A 15682-nucleotide genomic window follows, 5' to 3' on the forward strand; every position below is an offset into this window, starting at 1 on the left:
TTTCCCTTTTCTCTTCCCAAAGTCCGATTTCCTCTATTTCCAATTACCTTCAACCAGAGTGACTCCAGATTACATACATTTATATAAAATCTTATAAAAAGGTTCATAAGGTAAATAAAGGGGTGCATGAATTTTGTACAGAAAAAATTAAGCTTGAAGAGGGAGATTAGTTCACCAGTGCTACAAAAAGCTGACCAACTTGAGAGATGCTGTCACACAGATGTAAGACAAAGTCACCTTGTCCATTTTCTTGAGGCTTATTTTTCTTCCAAAATTCAGATTCGCGCTCAAGTTCTTCTAATTTAAAAGAAAAAAATATATAAAAACCAAAGGAACAATCATGAAATCTTTTAGTAGAAATGTTGATTTCATAAAACACGAAAGTCTGCAAGAACCTAAAGAGCAACTTACGTTCTCGTAGTCCAGGGACCAGCTTAAATATAATTTCCTCTAGAGTATTATCCAACCTTCAAAATGGGGTAAAAAAAAAATATACTAACAATGAAGACATCAAAATCCAATATGTAAATAGTTTGAGATCTATATCTTACATGTATTGCAAAATATGAAACATTCACAGTTTTAATCCATGTACTACACTGAACTCCTCTGCCCGTGGAACACACCTACCTCTGGCCTTCCTTGGTGGTACCCTCACTACAAAAATGGTCCCAGTCCCCAGCTCTCTCTATACCTACACCCTCTGAACATGAATTTGAAATTCTTTTCTTGACTAAGGGATGGAGTCTATCTGCTTACGCCAACACAAAGTGGCACAAGCCACACTGTGCTTAGTTCTAAGCGTAAGCCTCAAGAGGCTCTATGTGCCCGTGCCCACGTGATCTTTCTCAGAATCCTGCCACCACAAGAACAAGTCCGGAGGATGAGACACCATGTAGAGGAGAGCCAAGCTGCCACCTCAGACTAGTCCACAGACAGCCCAACCTCCAACACCGGACAAAACCCAGCCAAGACCAGAGCAGACCACCCAGTGCACAGCTAACTTCAGTTGCACAAGTGAGCCCAGCCAAGACCAGAGGAGCCATCTAGCCAACACACGGAACCATGAGGAATAAAAACTAATCAATGCTTCAAGCATTAATTTAGGAGTGGTCTTTTATGCGGCCATAGCTGGTAACACCCACTCTCAAAACGTCTACCACAACAATGGCTCTTTCCTATAGAGGAAATAATCTCCATTTCTCTCTTCTGAACAATTTACATCATTTCATTGTTCTATCTCTGAGATTAAAAAATGTAAATATTTATCCTGACATTTCTCTTACTTTCTTTTCCTGCTGTATCACTCCTCCTTTCACGGCTTTCATTGCTTCAATCCCTTCTCCTGCCCCCATAATACCCTCCTTCTCGCTTCAGATCCTTCATCCTGCTCAACACCATTACTCCCCTCTGACTTCACAACACGGAGAGGTTTCTCACATCTAAAACAACAAAAACCTTTGCTTACCTTGTCTTTTCAAGCTATTGTTTCTCAATGTTTTCTTCTAACTGGAAAAAAAATCCCCTTACGTTATTTCTGTCACATACTCTGTTTTGCTTCTTTTGCTCAATCAGACTCTCAAAATCATCCATAACTTTCATACTGAATAGGTTTAAGTTTTTTTTAGAATTAAAATTTTAAATTAAAAAATTACTTTTTAAATGTATTTTTCTCCTATATTGCTCTGCAGCAGTTTGACAGTGTTACCTAACACTGCCTCCCTGAACATTTCCTTTCCCAGTTTTCTTTTCTTTTTTTGTTCCTATTTTTCTTTTTCCAACTACTTCTAAATCTGAGTATTCTCCAATGCTCTGTACTCTGCACTCTTTGACCTTTTCTATGGGCTGTCTTTCCTGGGGATCTCATCTCAAAACTGACATACAGCCAGATAACTTCATCTGCCTGTCTGTCTACCGATGTATCTATCCATCTATCTGCCTGTGTTTCACATCTCACTGTTGAGCTCAAATTCCATATTTCAAACAGATGCTGAACACCTCCTTTTATTTACCTATGTCAAGATGATTTCATCTGCCCTCCTCTAATAAAATACTGAATATCCCTTTCATTGTCACCTTTTAAAATTAAATTTTTACATGATACCATAATTCTCCCAAATAGACTAAAAATAAAAGATTTATCTTGACTTCTCTCTCTCTCCCTGATTCACAGGTTTACTCACCAAACCACACTTAGAGCTCCATCTCAATGCTCCTCCCACCTATATCCTCCCCACCCCCACCCTCCATTCTTCCATTCACTCAGTCACCACCCTACTAAGAGCACAGCACAGATATGCTCACAATGAATCTTCCTAAAGTACTAATGTGATTATTTCCCTGCTCAAGAACTAATTTCTCCTCATTACCTGCCATCAAGCGTTTACATAACTTCAGACCAATCTACAAACCATACTGGTACTATCCCTTCTTATAGTTTCTTCCCAGCCAACTGGCTTATTCAATTATCCCAAGATTTCCTATCTTTACCAATCTCCTTTTCTCCCTCATGTTTTTCACCCTGGCTCAAATACTCTCTTCCTACTCTCTAACTGAACCAATGTTACTTTATTCTTCAAGACTTAACTCAAATATTAACTCATTCACAAAGTTTTCCCAGACTATTTAACAGCAGTAGTACATAAGACATAGTACTTTTCTTAATTTAACATCTTTTAATCAAAGTATTACACGTATGTAACTTAAAACTAAAACTTTCTTATAAAACTTACATTAAAATACAACATTCTCATGCCTCATCCTCCCTGCTCCTGATTCCTACAACCTCAGAGGCAACCACTTTCAAATCTAATCTTTGCTTCCAGTACTGAATATTTTTATTTTTTCAAAAAGTCAGCTTTTTCTGCTGTCTAGATTTTTCTGACTTCCTTTTACGGAAGATAAAGATTTAATTCTCTTAATCATCCCGCCAACTCCTAGTCTCCCAATGTAAACTTTTTCCCTAATCCCATTTTCCCAATATAGTTTTATTATCAATAAATTTACCCAACATAGTTTTATTTTCTGTTTCATAACCAGTGTTTACAAGGTTATGATTATACAAGTAGTCACAGTGTACTCTGATTACAGATATCCCCTCATTCAACTTTTTTCTTACCCTGGAGTAACTGCTTTCTTTTCATTTCCCTATTCCCAAACTAAAAAAAAATAAAAAATGAAAAAAAAATCTCTTTTCACTATGTACAAACAAATCAGGAATCAACTGGTTTCACTTTTGTTCCTCTGAGACATTCCTCACCACTTTGATGTCCTCCGTACTCCTAATCCAGTTTAGAACTAATCTGATCTGGAGTCAGTCATTAAATCACTCCTTTATAGGTACCCTTGGTTCCCTTGTCTGTCTCTCTCATTTGCTCAAAATTATTTGGTACAACGACAACTCAGGTTAAATCCAACTTTTCATCAAGTCTACACGTGCACCCACGTCTAGATAAAAACATAACCTATAATCCATTCAAATTCGTAACTACACCATAGATGTGCCTTTAGGGCTGCCAGGAATTATACCACACTGCCCTGGTGCAATTTATTTTCTCACTCCCCTGGACAACATACTTTTTTCCTTTCCCCAACCCTTCACACCCCCTTTCTCCACCATTACTCTTAGCTGACACTTTCTTCTTAATGAAAAATATACAAGCAATGAAAAACAAACATCCACAGATTCTAGCCACTGTATCTACCTACAGCAACTGTACCACGTGCTCCCTGTCTGCCTGCCTACTGCTACCGATTATCTGTCAATGCTCCTACAGACAGCCCATCTCTCCTCTTATGCTATGAGATTCCATCCCCCACTCTCCTGCACTTCTCCTGACAGCAACTCCCTACTTCCCATTTCTTTGCTCCCATTTGCAGCAAAACTTGAAAGAATTGTTTATACTCACTGTTGCTAATTTCTTTTCCTTCATTTCTCTTAAAACAATCCAATTAGGTTTTTGCCTCACAGCTCTAAAGAAAGTGCTCGTCAAGGCTAATGAACTCCATGTTGCTAAATCTGACCATTAGTTCTTGGTCTTCACCTTACTTGACCCACGAACATCATTTGACACAGATGATCACTCTGTCGTCTTTGATATACATACTTTTTCCACTGACTTCTAGAGCACCACAGTCCTGGATTTTCCTCTGTCTCACTGGTTGTGCCTTCTCAGTTTCCCTTGCTGACTCTCCTCTTCTCCCTGAATACGTAATGATGAAGTGCTCCGGGGCTCAGTCCTCGGTCCTCTACTCTTGCCTCTCCGTCTCAATCCCTTAAGTGAGCTCATCCTGCCTCACAGCTTTAAACATCCTCTGTATGCTGAAGACTACCCCATATTTATTTCCAGCCCAGACCTCTCCCTTTGAATCCAAGACTCATATATCCACTTGCCAACTTTCTTTCTTCTCTGAAATAATGAGTAACTCAACATGTACAAAAATTGAACTCCTGGTCTACCTCTTCTTCCAAACCTGCTCTATCCTTAGTCTTCCCCATCTCAGTTAATGGCAACTCCTTTCCTCCAGTTGCTCAGGTCAGAAATCTCAGAGTCATGATCTACTCTTTTCTTTTTCTCACACCCTATATCCATCAGTAAATCCTGCTGGATCTACTTTCAAACTATATTAAGAATATGACCATTTCTTATCCTCTCTACTGCTACCACCTCTTACTGGGATCACTGCAATTACCTTCTAACTGTTCTCCCCGCTTCTACCCTTGTCTTGCTATATGCAAATTTTCTCAACACAGTCATCAAAATGTTCCTTTCAAGACTAAGTCAGATCATGCTAATCCTCCAACCAAACTCCTGCAGTAGTTCCCCATTTCACTCAGAGTAAAAGAGAAACTGTTTGCAGTGGCCCACATGGCCCTTCATAATCTGGACTCTCATAATCTCTTTGCCCTCATCACCCACTATCTTCTCCCTCATTCACTGTTTCCCAACCACCCTGGTCTCCCTGGTGGTTCTCCAACAAGTCATGGGTGCACTCCTGACTTAGACCCTTTGCAATGGCCGCTCCCAGGAGCAGGCACACTTTCCCCCAGACTTATCCACAGCTAACTCCCTCATAGCCTTCAAGTGGTTGCTCAGATCTCACCTTCTCACTGAGGCCTATCCTCACCATCTTATTTAAAATTGCAACCTGCCCCTCCCTTCACACTCCTGATCCCCTCACCCTGCAACACTCTTCCCCTTCTCCTCTATGCACTTTTCACTTTCTAACATACCATACAAGTTACTGATTATAGGACTTACTGTGTGTCTCTCGCTACAAAAATATTAACTCTTCAACGGAAAAGATCTTTGTCTATTTTGTCCAGTAATGGACCTCAAGCACCTAGAATGGTACCTGGACATAACAGGCATCCAGTAAATATTTGCTGAATGAATGAGTCCCTCATGGAGTTCTCCATCCCCCCTCTACCATCATATTAGTGATGTCTAATAGAATTATGAGTCAAATATGTAATTTTAAATTTCCTAGTAGGCACATTAACAGAAACATTTAAAATGTTTATGTAAAATGAATCTTAATAGTTTTTGTTATATATTAAAACATATTTAATAATTCATTTAGTAATTTTTATTTAACAATAAAGTTATATTTAATGGCAAAATATTTACACTACTTCAGGTTTTAATTGAAATTAAATTAAATTAAATTAGAAATGCCATTCCTCAGTTTCACTAGCAACATCCCAAGTGCTTAACAGCCATCTGTGGCTAATGGCTACCATATTGCACAGTACAAATACAGACTGCCTGCTTTCCAGGTCTGCTGCACAACTGTCATATTCCCTCATCTCTCTCTCTCCTCAGTTAGACTCTCTTCTTTCCTGGTATATCTCCCAGTATATCCTTCAATAGCCTCCTGAGAAAGGGTATGTAGTACGTAAATTTTTACTACCTGTGTAGCGGACACTGTTACATATTGAAGGAGCCTAAATTTCCCTTATTTCTTGTTAGGAAAATCTGGTTGTTTTCTGGCAGCAATGTGGCCAGCCTTAGGGATAACTTCATGATGTGTTATGGCATCTCAAAACCTCACCAGACCCCTTTACCTATCATATGACCTAGTTTTGGCCAATAAGAGGAAGGCCGCTGGGGAAAGCTTTGGTAAAGATCTTCCCCACCACCTCCTAGTCTCCTAGGCCATCACCACCATCATTCTGCTTTCCAGCTTTCAATTTTTACTGACATCTCTTTCACTACCATTTCTTCACACCCTTTCAACAAGAATTTGAGAACCTATTATGTTCCAGAAGCCATCCTAGGTGCCAAAGGTACAGAATTTCTTGTTCTTATTATCTCTCTGTGAATTTACATCTTTAAAAAATTCCTTTGTAGTAATTTTAATGGAATTTCAGGAGGGAACAAAACCTCTATAAAGGACATAATTAAATAAACTGACAAAACTGGAATATGGAAAGTATATTATACTAATGCAATCATACTGTGGTTATAAAAGATAATATCTTTATTCTTAGGAAATACACACTAAAGTATATAACAGTAAGGAGCCATGATGTATGTAACTTACCCTCAAATGGTTCAGAAAAAATAGAACATGCTATGCATGCATGCACATGATAAAGCAAATGAAATAAAATGTTAAAAACAGACTAATCTGGGTAAACAGAATACAAGTGTTCCTTGTACTACTTTTATTTGGGGGACTCTCTAAGTTTGAAATTATTTCCAAATAAAAAGTTAAAAAGTATGATATCATACTTTAGCCACTGGATTAGATTTGATTAAATAGTTACTGGATTCCTTCAGCTATCTAATGGTGAGAACCACGAGATTTAGATAAATTGTTTTATGATGCTGTACTTTAAAATGGAATAGATAATAGTTAACTGTTATAGTTTTTGATTTAAAAATAGGAAAAAATTTATTTGAGAGAAAAAGTTTGCTTTGTTCTCTGAATTATTTAAATCAGAGCTTCCTCACTATTGACACTTTGGGCTGGATAATTTTTGTTGTGAGTGGGCTACCCTGGGCACTGGTGCTCAGCAGTGTCCCTAGTCCCTACCTACTAGATGCCAGTAGCACCCACCCAGACCTGACAATCAAAAATGTCTCCAGATATTGTTAAATGTATCTTGAGGGGCAAAATCACCCCTGGTTGATAAGTACTGATATAAATCCAACTAGCAGAAGCTTTGCTCAGAACTACAAACCACAGACCAGTGGTTCTCAAATGTTAGCACATATTGGAATCACCTGGAGGACTTGCTGGACTAAGCAGGTTCCAATTCCAGAGCTTCTGATGCAGCAGGTCTGGGGTGGGGTCCGAGAACTGTCATTTCTAACAAGATACTAATGGTTTGGGGATCACGCTTTGAAAATCACTGGGCTAGACATTTAACTGTAGACAAATTATCCCAACTACAGGTACTAACATTGAAAAAAAAAAAAGGTCTTACACAAGACTTGCAAATCCAGATTTACAGAATGATGACAAACATTACACAAATAAGAGAGTTATAAAAGGTTTCAGAGAATATCTAGCTCTATTTTCAGATGTGTGCCTCCTTAAGATCACACAGGTGATCTGTGTTAGAGCTACAGTAGGAACAGTGGGAAGAAAATGGGACTATTGGTAAGATAACCTGGCCTGTAGCTGGGAAGTGACATTTGTGGTGTGCTGTGAGACTTGGGTAAATCATGTCACTTCTGTGAATTTAATTTCCTAATTGGGAATAAAAGAGTTTGGATTAGGATTCCATAGACTATTTCCAGCTTTAAAAAAATGTTTTTATACTACTTACATTGAGCGGCAAGTAAATGGTAGTCTTTTAAAAAAAATTCTTTAAGTTTTACATACATGTTTATATACTCATTTTTTAACATATGGTAAATTTTAAAAAATCAATAGTTCTAAGATTAGTCCTTCTATTAGTTCTTCCCCTTTTCCACTGCCATTTGCTCAAAAAAAAAAAAAAAAATGGAAAGAGTATTAAAATACTGAAAACAGCTTCAACTAAAGTCACTCCTAGAGCCTAAGAGAAAGTTATAATTTTAATTTGGAAATGTGCTTCTGAAATATTTAAGATTTACAACCTTATTTTGTAACTCTTCTTAATAAAATACTTTATTTATATTTTTTTTAATAAAATACTTTAAAATGAAATAGAATGCTTTAACATTATAATCATAAAATTCATAAGACTTGCATTAACTGAATCAAGACATTAAGAAATATTATAATGTATAATAAAAATTAAGAAAAAAAATTAAGAGCTTATTAAATTTATTTAAATTAGATGAACTGTAAAATACATTTCCTTACCTTAACATTTCTAGTGGATTTGTCTCATGAACTTGGTTGCCACACCTTGGACAATCATTGCTATCTTCAAAGTGCTGGACAATACAAGTTTTACAGACTAATAAGAAAGAAGATGTTAGGTTAAAATGCATCACATTAACTATCACTTAAATTTAAACTAAATGTAATTTAAGATTATCTAGTACAGGTAGAATATTATTTAATCAAACTTCATAAAACCTTAAAATTGTAACACTGGAATATAACCCAACTGAAATGAAAGCCTACTGCCACAAATAAAAAGTGTATACTATTTTGCTTATTGCTTTTCTTAACTATATTCATAAACCAAATACTACTCTATTCATATTACTCTAAAAAAGCTGGTACATTTGCATAAAATAGGTTTTTCATTTAAAGAAGTAAAACGGAGAAAGGTAAAAACTAAATCTGCATTTACTTCTTTTGCTAAAAATTTATTTGAATGCAATATAAGTAGTTCTTAATAAAATTTGGGAGTTTTCAACATGTTTGGATTACTTTTATTGCCAGGATGCTCCTGGGACAAACTGGGAGTTACAATGGCATTATTGGCCTTTGCAGAGTATGAGTTTGTGCTCACAGTTGCCATAACTCCATGGAGCACAAGGTATGAGTATTGGTATCAAGCTGGTACAAAGACATGACAGATAAAATGGAAGAACAATTGAGAAACTGACAGAGATAATTCAAATTTTAAATAAATATTCTAAACAAAGATAATGAAAATATGATTTGTATATTTTTGGCCACAAGCCTATATAAGCCCACATTTCCACCAAATAATATAATACTAATTAATCTCTCTGGCTATGGTCTCTCATCTTCTACTTAAACTTCTATTACCTATTATGCCAACTATCTAGCCTCAAAACCTTGGCATAGGCATATTTCCAGCACCTGAGCTATAAAATTTCAATTTAATTTCTTATCCCAATACCCCCCTCATTTTATTACCCTGTATAATATGAAATTTTAATGTGGCTTAGACTGGATCCTCTAAGTCCCTTTTACAACTGCATTCCAAGCTACTTCATTCTCCCTCCTCATGATCCACACTATCTAAAAGAAGTAAGAGTTTATCTAAATAACTGGTCAAGAATAAACACTAGGATTCCTACAACTGAAATTAGGTCTGAAAATTCAAACATCACATATAATTGCCCAATACAACAATGATCAGGGAAGAACTCTACCAGGTATCTAATTTTAAAAATCATTTAGTAATACAGAAAATACCATGTTAGCATTTCCTTTCACTTTATTTATTCACCAATTCAATAGGCATGTATTGACTTCTAGGCATTGCACTAGGAGTTGGGGACACCGGGGTCAACAAAACAAAGTCCACATTCCCATGGAGCTTACATTCTCTTTAGGAAGGCAAACAAATAATTTTAGTCAGTGATAAGTGATATTTTTAGTCCCCCAAACCCAAAATAAGGTAGACACAGCATGCTGGAGGCTGGCAGCTATTTTAGATGGAGTGATCAGGGTAGGACTCCCTAAGAAGGTAACATCTGAGCAGCTTTTTATTGGATGAATGCACCTGAATCCCATACTCTCTACTCTTCACCATTACACACAGCTATCAGGATACACTGCCTTCACTACAATTCTCCCAAAATTTGGGCAAAGACAGTATCAGAAAACTTTTTCTTAAAAAACCTTAGATATAAAAAGTTAGCCTAGGGTTATCATGTAGAATTGAATACTTCCCCTGCCCCTCAAATTTGTCCTCAAAAGGGTTTCTAAATGTCTTTTCAAAAGTAAAAATAATCTCTGGGAAGAGAGAGGGCTGCCTTGTTAAGCCAAGTTGAAGAAAAGGAGAAGCTGAATTCCTTTAGAAGAATGCTGGTATTTGCTCTTTTCCCCAGATAAGTCTCTGAAATTTGGGAAAGAGGCAAAAAAGGACAGATAAGAAATAAGTTCAAAAGGTTTATTATATTCAATGTTCAGCAATCCCTGGTTGTCTACCAGCCTTACCCAAATAGAGAGGTAGGTGACATGCCCAGAGCAAGTCCTCACCTGGGTCAGCCAAAAAGCTAAGGGTAGGACCCTATCCTCCCTGGGGCAGATACTAATCTAGGTTGCTGATGAAAGAGATGTAAGGCTCAAGCATGCAAAGTGTACATAGTTTTAAGAACAAGGCTATGCTGATTGCTTAAGGCCAAAGCAACACCAGTACCCAAGAACACTGATAGGGAATATTAATCTATATTCCAGATCCAGAGTGTCCAATACAGTAGCCACCAGCCACATGAGGCTACTGAGCACTTGAAATGTGGCTAGTTCAAGTTGAGATGTGCTGTATAAGATAAACACTAGATTTCAGAGACTTAATATGAAAAAAAAATCTCATTTTTTATATTTATTATATGTCAAGATAATATTTTAGATTTTTGGTTAAATATATTATTAAAATTAATTTCACTTGTTTCTTTTTTCAATGTGACAACTAGAGAAATCGTAAATTACACATGTGGCTCACATTTTATTTCTACTGAGGAGTGCTGTTCTAGAGAGAGACAGAGACCCTCACGAAGAGGAGAATTTATTTTTCACACCAACATTTCAGATACTGTATCTTATTCTACTTTTGAAGATGAAAAAGAGGTTTCAACAGGCCAGGGCACTTGTCTACTCTGGTGAATGGCATCACAAAGACTTAAATTCAGGTTTTCTGATATGAATTTTCAAAAAAATTTTTTCAGAAGCTAAGACCAAAAACAGTTTTTCATTAAATTTTTTAGATAGTTTTAGAAAAAAACATTTAAGATGTTGAACAATAAAAATTCCAGTTCTTTTTTGTTCAAATAATTTGGTGGTAGTTGTCATCGTCATCATCATTATTAACACTTAAAGATTTACATACCAGCCATTGTCCTAAATATATTCAAGATGTATGTAGATATCTGTCCTAGTCAACATAGGTTTAATCCAATACAAGAATTTAATCCTCACTCTATCAATCAGGTAGCATTATTAAGCCTCTTACAGATGAAGAAACTGAGTAGAGAACTTCAGCAAGTGGCCTAAAATCATGAAGCTAGTAAGTGGTTAAAGCCAGGATTTGAATCCATTTTCTTAACCAATGCATGTATATGAGATACATTTTCTTCAGATTTTATTTCTATAGATTTACAATATATAGAAAAATGTCTTACTCCTTAATATTGGGAGCCTTAAGTATTAATATGTCTGCATGTAGAATTAGATCTCCTTTTAAACTGTATATTTTGCATAAAATAGCCCTTTTAAATTGCTTATTTGTTCCTTTAAAAAATCTCTAGAAAATACATCTCCCATATGGCTTTTAAAAAGTATTAAATAAAGCACAATCTTATATAAATTAGAACATGAGGAAATTCAGCCCAGAAGTTCAGTGAAACTGAAAAAAGTAAAATGAAGATTTGGTTTCTCTTAAAAAACTTCTCATGACTACAAAACTGATCTTTGATTCTGAGTTTATAATTTGAAGTCTATACTAGTGGTAAAGCACATTTTAAAAATATCTTAAAGATTTAATACCAAACTCTATAACTGCTTAATTGCTATACTGGTTAACTCAATTGATCCACGAATGATGTTTAAAAGGTCCTACAGGAGACCAAATAGAGTCTTCATTCTCATCAGAGACTCTACAGACAATGTTATAGCCATAAGAAACACCTGGATCAGAAAGGGAGTTAGGCTCAGCAAAGATATCCCCAGTTGGAAAAACACTTATATGACAACAAGTGCTAACATTTACTGAGCACTAATGAAATATTAGGCTCTGGGCTCAGGGCTTTGTATGGATAATAGTTATGGACTGTTACCACCCCCCTTTGGCAAATGAGGAAGGCAGTGCTGGAAAGCCTGAGCAGGCTGCCGCAGCTGCCCAGCTGGGCAACAGAGACGGTATCCACCCCCACTCCGCCCCTCCCGCTGTGCAGCTCCAGGCCTAACATCCAAATGACTATGAAATGCATCTCAGAATGAATAACATTTCAACCCTGGCAATAAGATTCCTATCTTTAATTGATCTTTATATTTAGCTCATCACAAACATCATTAAACTTTTACTTGAAGTTTAATACTTTCACCATTTCTTAGCTTTGAACTAGGTTGTACAAATTACTAGAGAAAGTCTTTGCGTCATCTAAAGCAGTGGTTCTCAAATTTAAATGGATGTCACAATAACCAATGAGATTTCTTTAAAGAATAGATTCGCAGGCTCCATCCTAGACCAATCAAGGTATCTGGGAGATTAGCAGCAGGACTCCGCAAAGCTCTCTCACTGACACAGCCAAAAGATGGTTGGGAAACATGGGCCAAGGGGAAGCCAGGAGCTGGTCACAAAAACCTTATTGGCTAGTATCTCTGTTAGGTGGCCCCATTCCAGGATTTGGCTCTCGGCCTAACCATCATCAAGAGTCACTTTATCGTCACTGTTAAGAAATCACTGTCATAGGACCAAAAATAATCAAAAGAATATGTGACTAATATATTCTGTCCCTATAATGCAGATCCACATGAGACGCCAAGATAGTTCCAGATAATCTTGAGGCAGACTGCCTGGATCTGAATCATAGTTCTGCTGCTACGCAAATTACTTTGTGTCTCTGTGTACAAGGGAGATAATAAAGGTATCTGTATCACAGGATTCTTGTGAGGACTAAATGAGATAATATATGTAAAGCTCCCTGGTTTACAATGTCTAGTAACTTGTGCGTACTCAGTAAATATGAGCTGCTACTATAAATTAGCTCACTGGATGAGCATAAAATCATAACAAAGAGAATCAGTATTAGAATGACTACTTTGATGCATGCACCAATCTTAAATAACAGATAATCTTGCTAATGGAACTTGAAATGTCCATCATTTATTGGTATTAATTCCCTGTAGCCATTTCTACCCTAGGGATAGTCTTGCAACTCAAGCATGTTTAAGACACATTGTTTCACCTGAATGGGAACTACCTATCTTTGCATGTAGAACACTTATTTTTCTAGGGTGAGGGCTGTGTCCAAGATTGACCAACATTTCTCCATTTATGCATTCATTCCTCAACTTTATGTTAATCCAATTCCAGCACAGACTCACTGGTCTAGATGCTATCTTGTTCTTTCTCTTCTTGATTACTCTGCATATACCTGCTCTGATGCACTACTATATGCTGATTTCATGACTGAACTACTAAAGAGCTATCCTACTTCCTATTTTCAAGTTCTTGGACGTGTCTACACAAAAGGCACAAGGTCGTTTGTTGTTGTTATCTTGGATGTACGGTCCACTCATGTCCCTTAAGTATCAGAGAGAACGAGCCTCCCAGCGTGGATGGCACAAAGTAATCTATACAAATTTCTCCTCTTGAGCACTAATTCTGGTATCACTGACAATAAAATAATAGTCTTTTCCCTCATGTCCTTGGTGTTGTCCTTCATTAGTAATTCTGTTTATTAAAACTGACCAAAGACTGACGTCCTTTGTTAAAATCATCAGGATGTGTTGGTTTTATCTGTCAACTTAGATGTTTTTTTCTTCCTTCCTTAAGCACTTCACAATCTTCATGCGCATTTCTTGATAACACTCATTTTATATACTTTTTTTTGTCTTGAAAACTTTAACTATTATCTGCTAACAGTACATAAGTAAACTGTGGTCAGGTTCAAAGACAGGAGGCATCAGTTTCCTGATTTTGATACATATTCTTACAGGGGAAACACTAATTTTTAAAAAAATTTCCAGAACAGCTGTAATCTGATTCTATGAGATAGTATCTCCTTGTTTTACTTACAAAAGGAACTAATGAACATTTTTATTTCTCTTATATTGTTATATATGGTACATTTCTTTCAAAGGCCTACATGAATTGCAATTTCATGGGGAAAACTAAGGATAGCATTATCTTCTAATGAGTAGAACATTTTATTTTTATTTGTTTTTGCAAATAAAAGGACAAAGGAACAGTCAGCAAAGCAGAACTTTGTGAACAGGATCAGGACAGAGGCTGGGGATTTAAGCATGGTCTGGAGATCTTAGACTGAGCAGGCCAAGAAACCTTGAAAGGCCTAAGAAGACAAGAAGGGCTCCCCTACTCCTGCAAGCTGGCTTATGGAGTCAAGTGGGACTCCAAGGTCATGGTAGAGTCTGGTAGTTCAGCAAATGCTGCGATGCCCCCATTATCCTTACCAATATAAATTCCATGATCAATCAAAATAATCATTTCCATATATATACCCTTGATAGATCTGCTCTTCTCTACTTCAACTCGCTTGCTCCTCTCTTCTCTGGCCATACTTGCTCAGCTAAACTATAATCCTGGCTAAATTCAACTCTCTAAGTACTCTGCTTCTACAAGGTCACGGATGAAAATTGTGGGAGAAAAACATGCAACCATGCTGACTGGTCTCTCACCTTCAATTCATGACCATGAACCTCAAGTGGATCCTTCATCTGCTGTCATACTCAATGCCCCAAGTCCATTACGCTTCTTGCCAGTACTTCATACCTTCTCCTCTCTCCTCAAGCCCCCAACATAGCCTCCTCCATCCTCACTCTCCACTGAGGACCTCACTTTCTATTTTACTGAAAACAAAAGGAAAAAAAATAACTGAAACAAAGAGAAGAGAACTTGCACCGCCACACCTACATTCACCTACTGGCATATATACTTATATACTTCGTGCTCCTGCCTGTTTCTAGAACTTTCATGTGCCTATCTAAAGTCAATCTCTGCCCTATGCAGCAGATCCCCTCACCATGACCTAAGAACATTGCTCCAGTAATTCTCCCCTTTCACCTACACCATCTTTTGCTATTACTAAAGATTCTTAACATTCACACATATTATTTCCCCAGTTCAAAAAAACAAAAAAACCCTCCACTTCTGTTGACCCCATCTCCCTTGTCAGCTATTTCTTTGACCTCCTTTATAGTAAAACTCCTTGAAAGAGCTACCTGTATGTACTCTCCACAATTCTTCTCTTCCAATTCTTTTCTCACCCTTTACTTTTATTAAGGTTAAATACTTACATGTTCATAGTATAATGATCAAAACTAGAAAATTAAAAATTTCCCATCCTCTCTCCCCTATCCAGACTTTTGCTCCTACCACTCCATTGTAACTGCTCTTAAAAAGACCACCCATGACCTACACGTTGCTAAATCTAATGGTTTGTTTCCAATCTCATCTTACTCATTGACTCAGCTGATCTCTCCGCCTTGACACTATGTGTTCACTTTGCCTCCCAGAACCCCACTTTCTGTTTTCCTCCTATCTCATTGACTCTTCCTTTTCTTCCTGATGGGTTAATGCTGCACTGTTCCAGGGCTCAGTCCTTGGTCCTCTTCTCTATCTACACTCACTCCCTTC

The 15682-nt window shown here is 37.0% G+C and overlaps 1 protein-coding gene across 8 annotated transcripts in view; it reads right to left on the minus strand.

Annotated features, from left to right (window-relative positions):
* PCGF5 (polycomb group ring finger 5) overlaps positions 1 to 15682 on the minus strand; it is a 112333-nt gene that overhangs the window by 33552 nt on the left and 63099 nt on the right. For 7 of the 8 annotated variants that reach the window (XM_045569287.1, XM_045569282.1, XM_045569286.1 and 4 more), the window contains 3 exons: positions 8302 to 8398; positions 412 to 467; positions 238 to 297 (listed from right to left, as the gene is read on the minus strand). In XM_045569287.1, coding sequence (XP_045425243.1) covers positions 238 to 297; positions 412 to 467; positions 8302 to 8398 — 213 coding nt within the window. The remainder of the gene's footprint in view (positions 1 to 237; positions 298 to 411; positions 468 to 8301; positions 8399 to 15682) is intronic. The other variant, XM_045569288.1, reaches the window with a different exon arrangement.

This window comes from Lemur catta, chromosome 14 (genome assembly GCF_020740605.2).
Source record: "Lemur catta isolate mLemCat1 chromosome 14, mLemCat1.pri, whole genome shotgun sequence".
NCBI lineage: Eukaryota > Metazoa > Chordata > Mammalia > Primates > Lemuridae > Lemur > Lemur catta.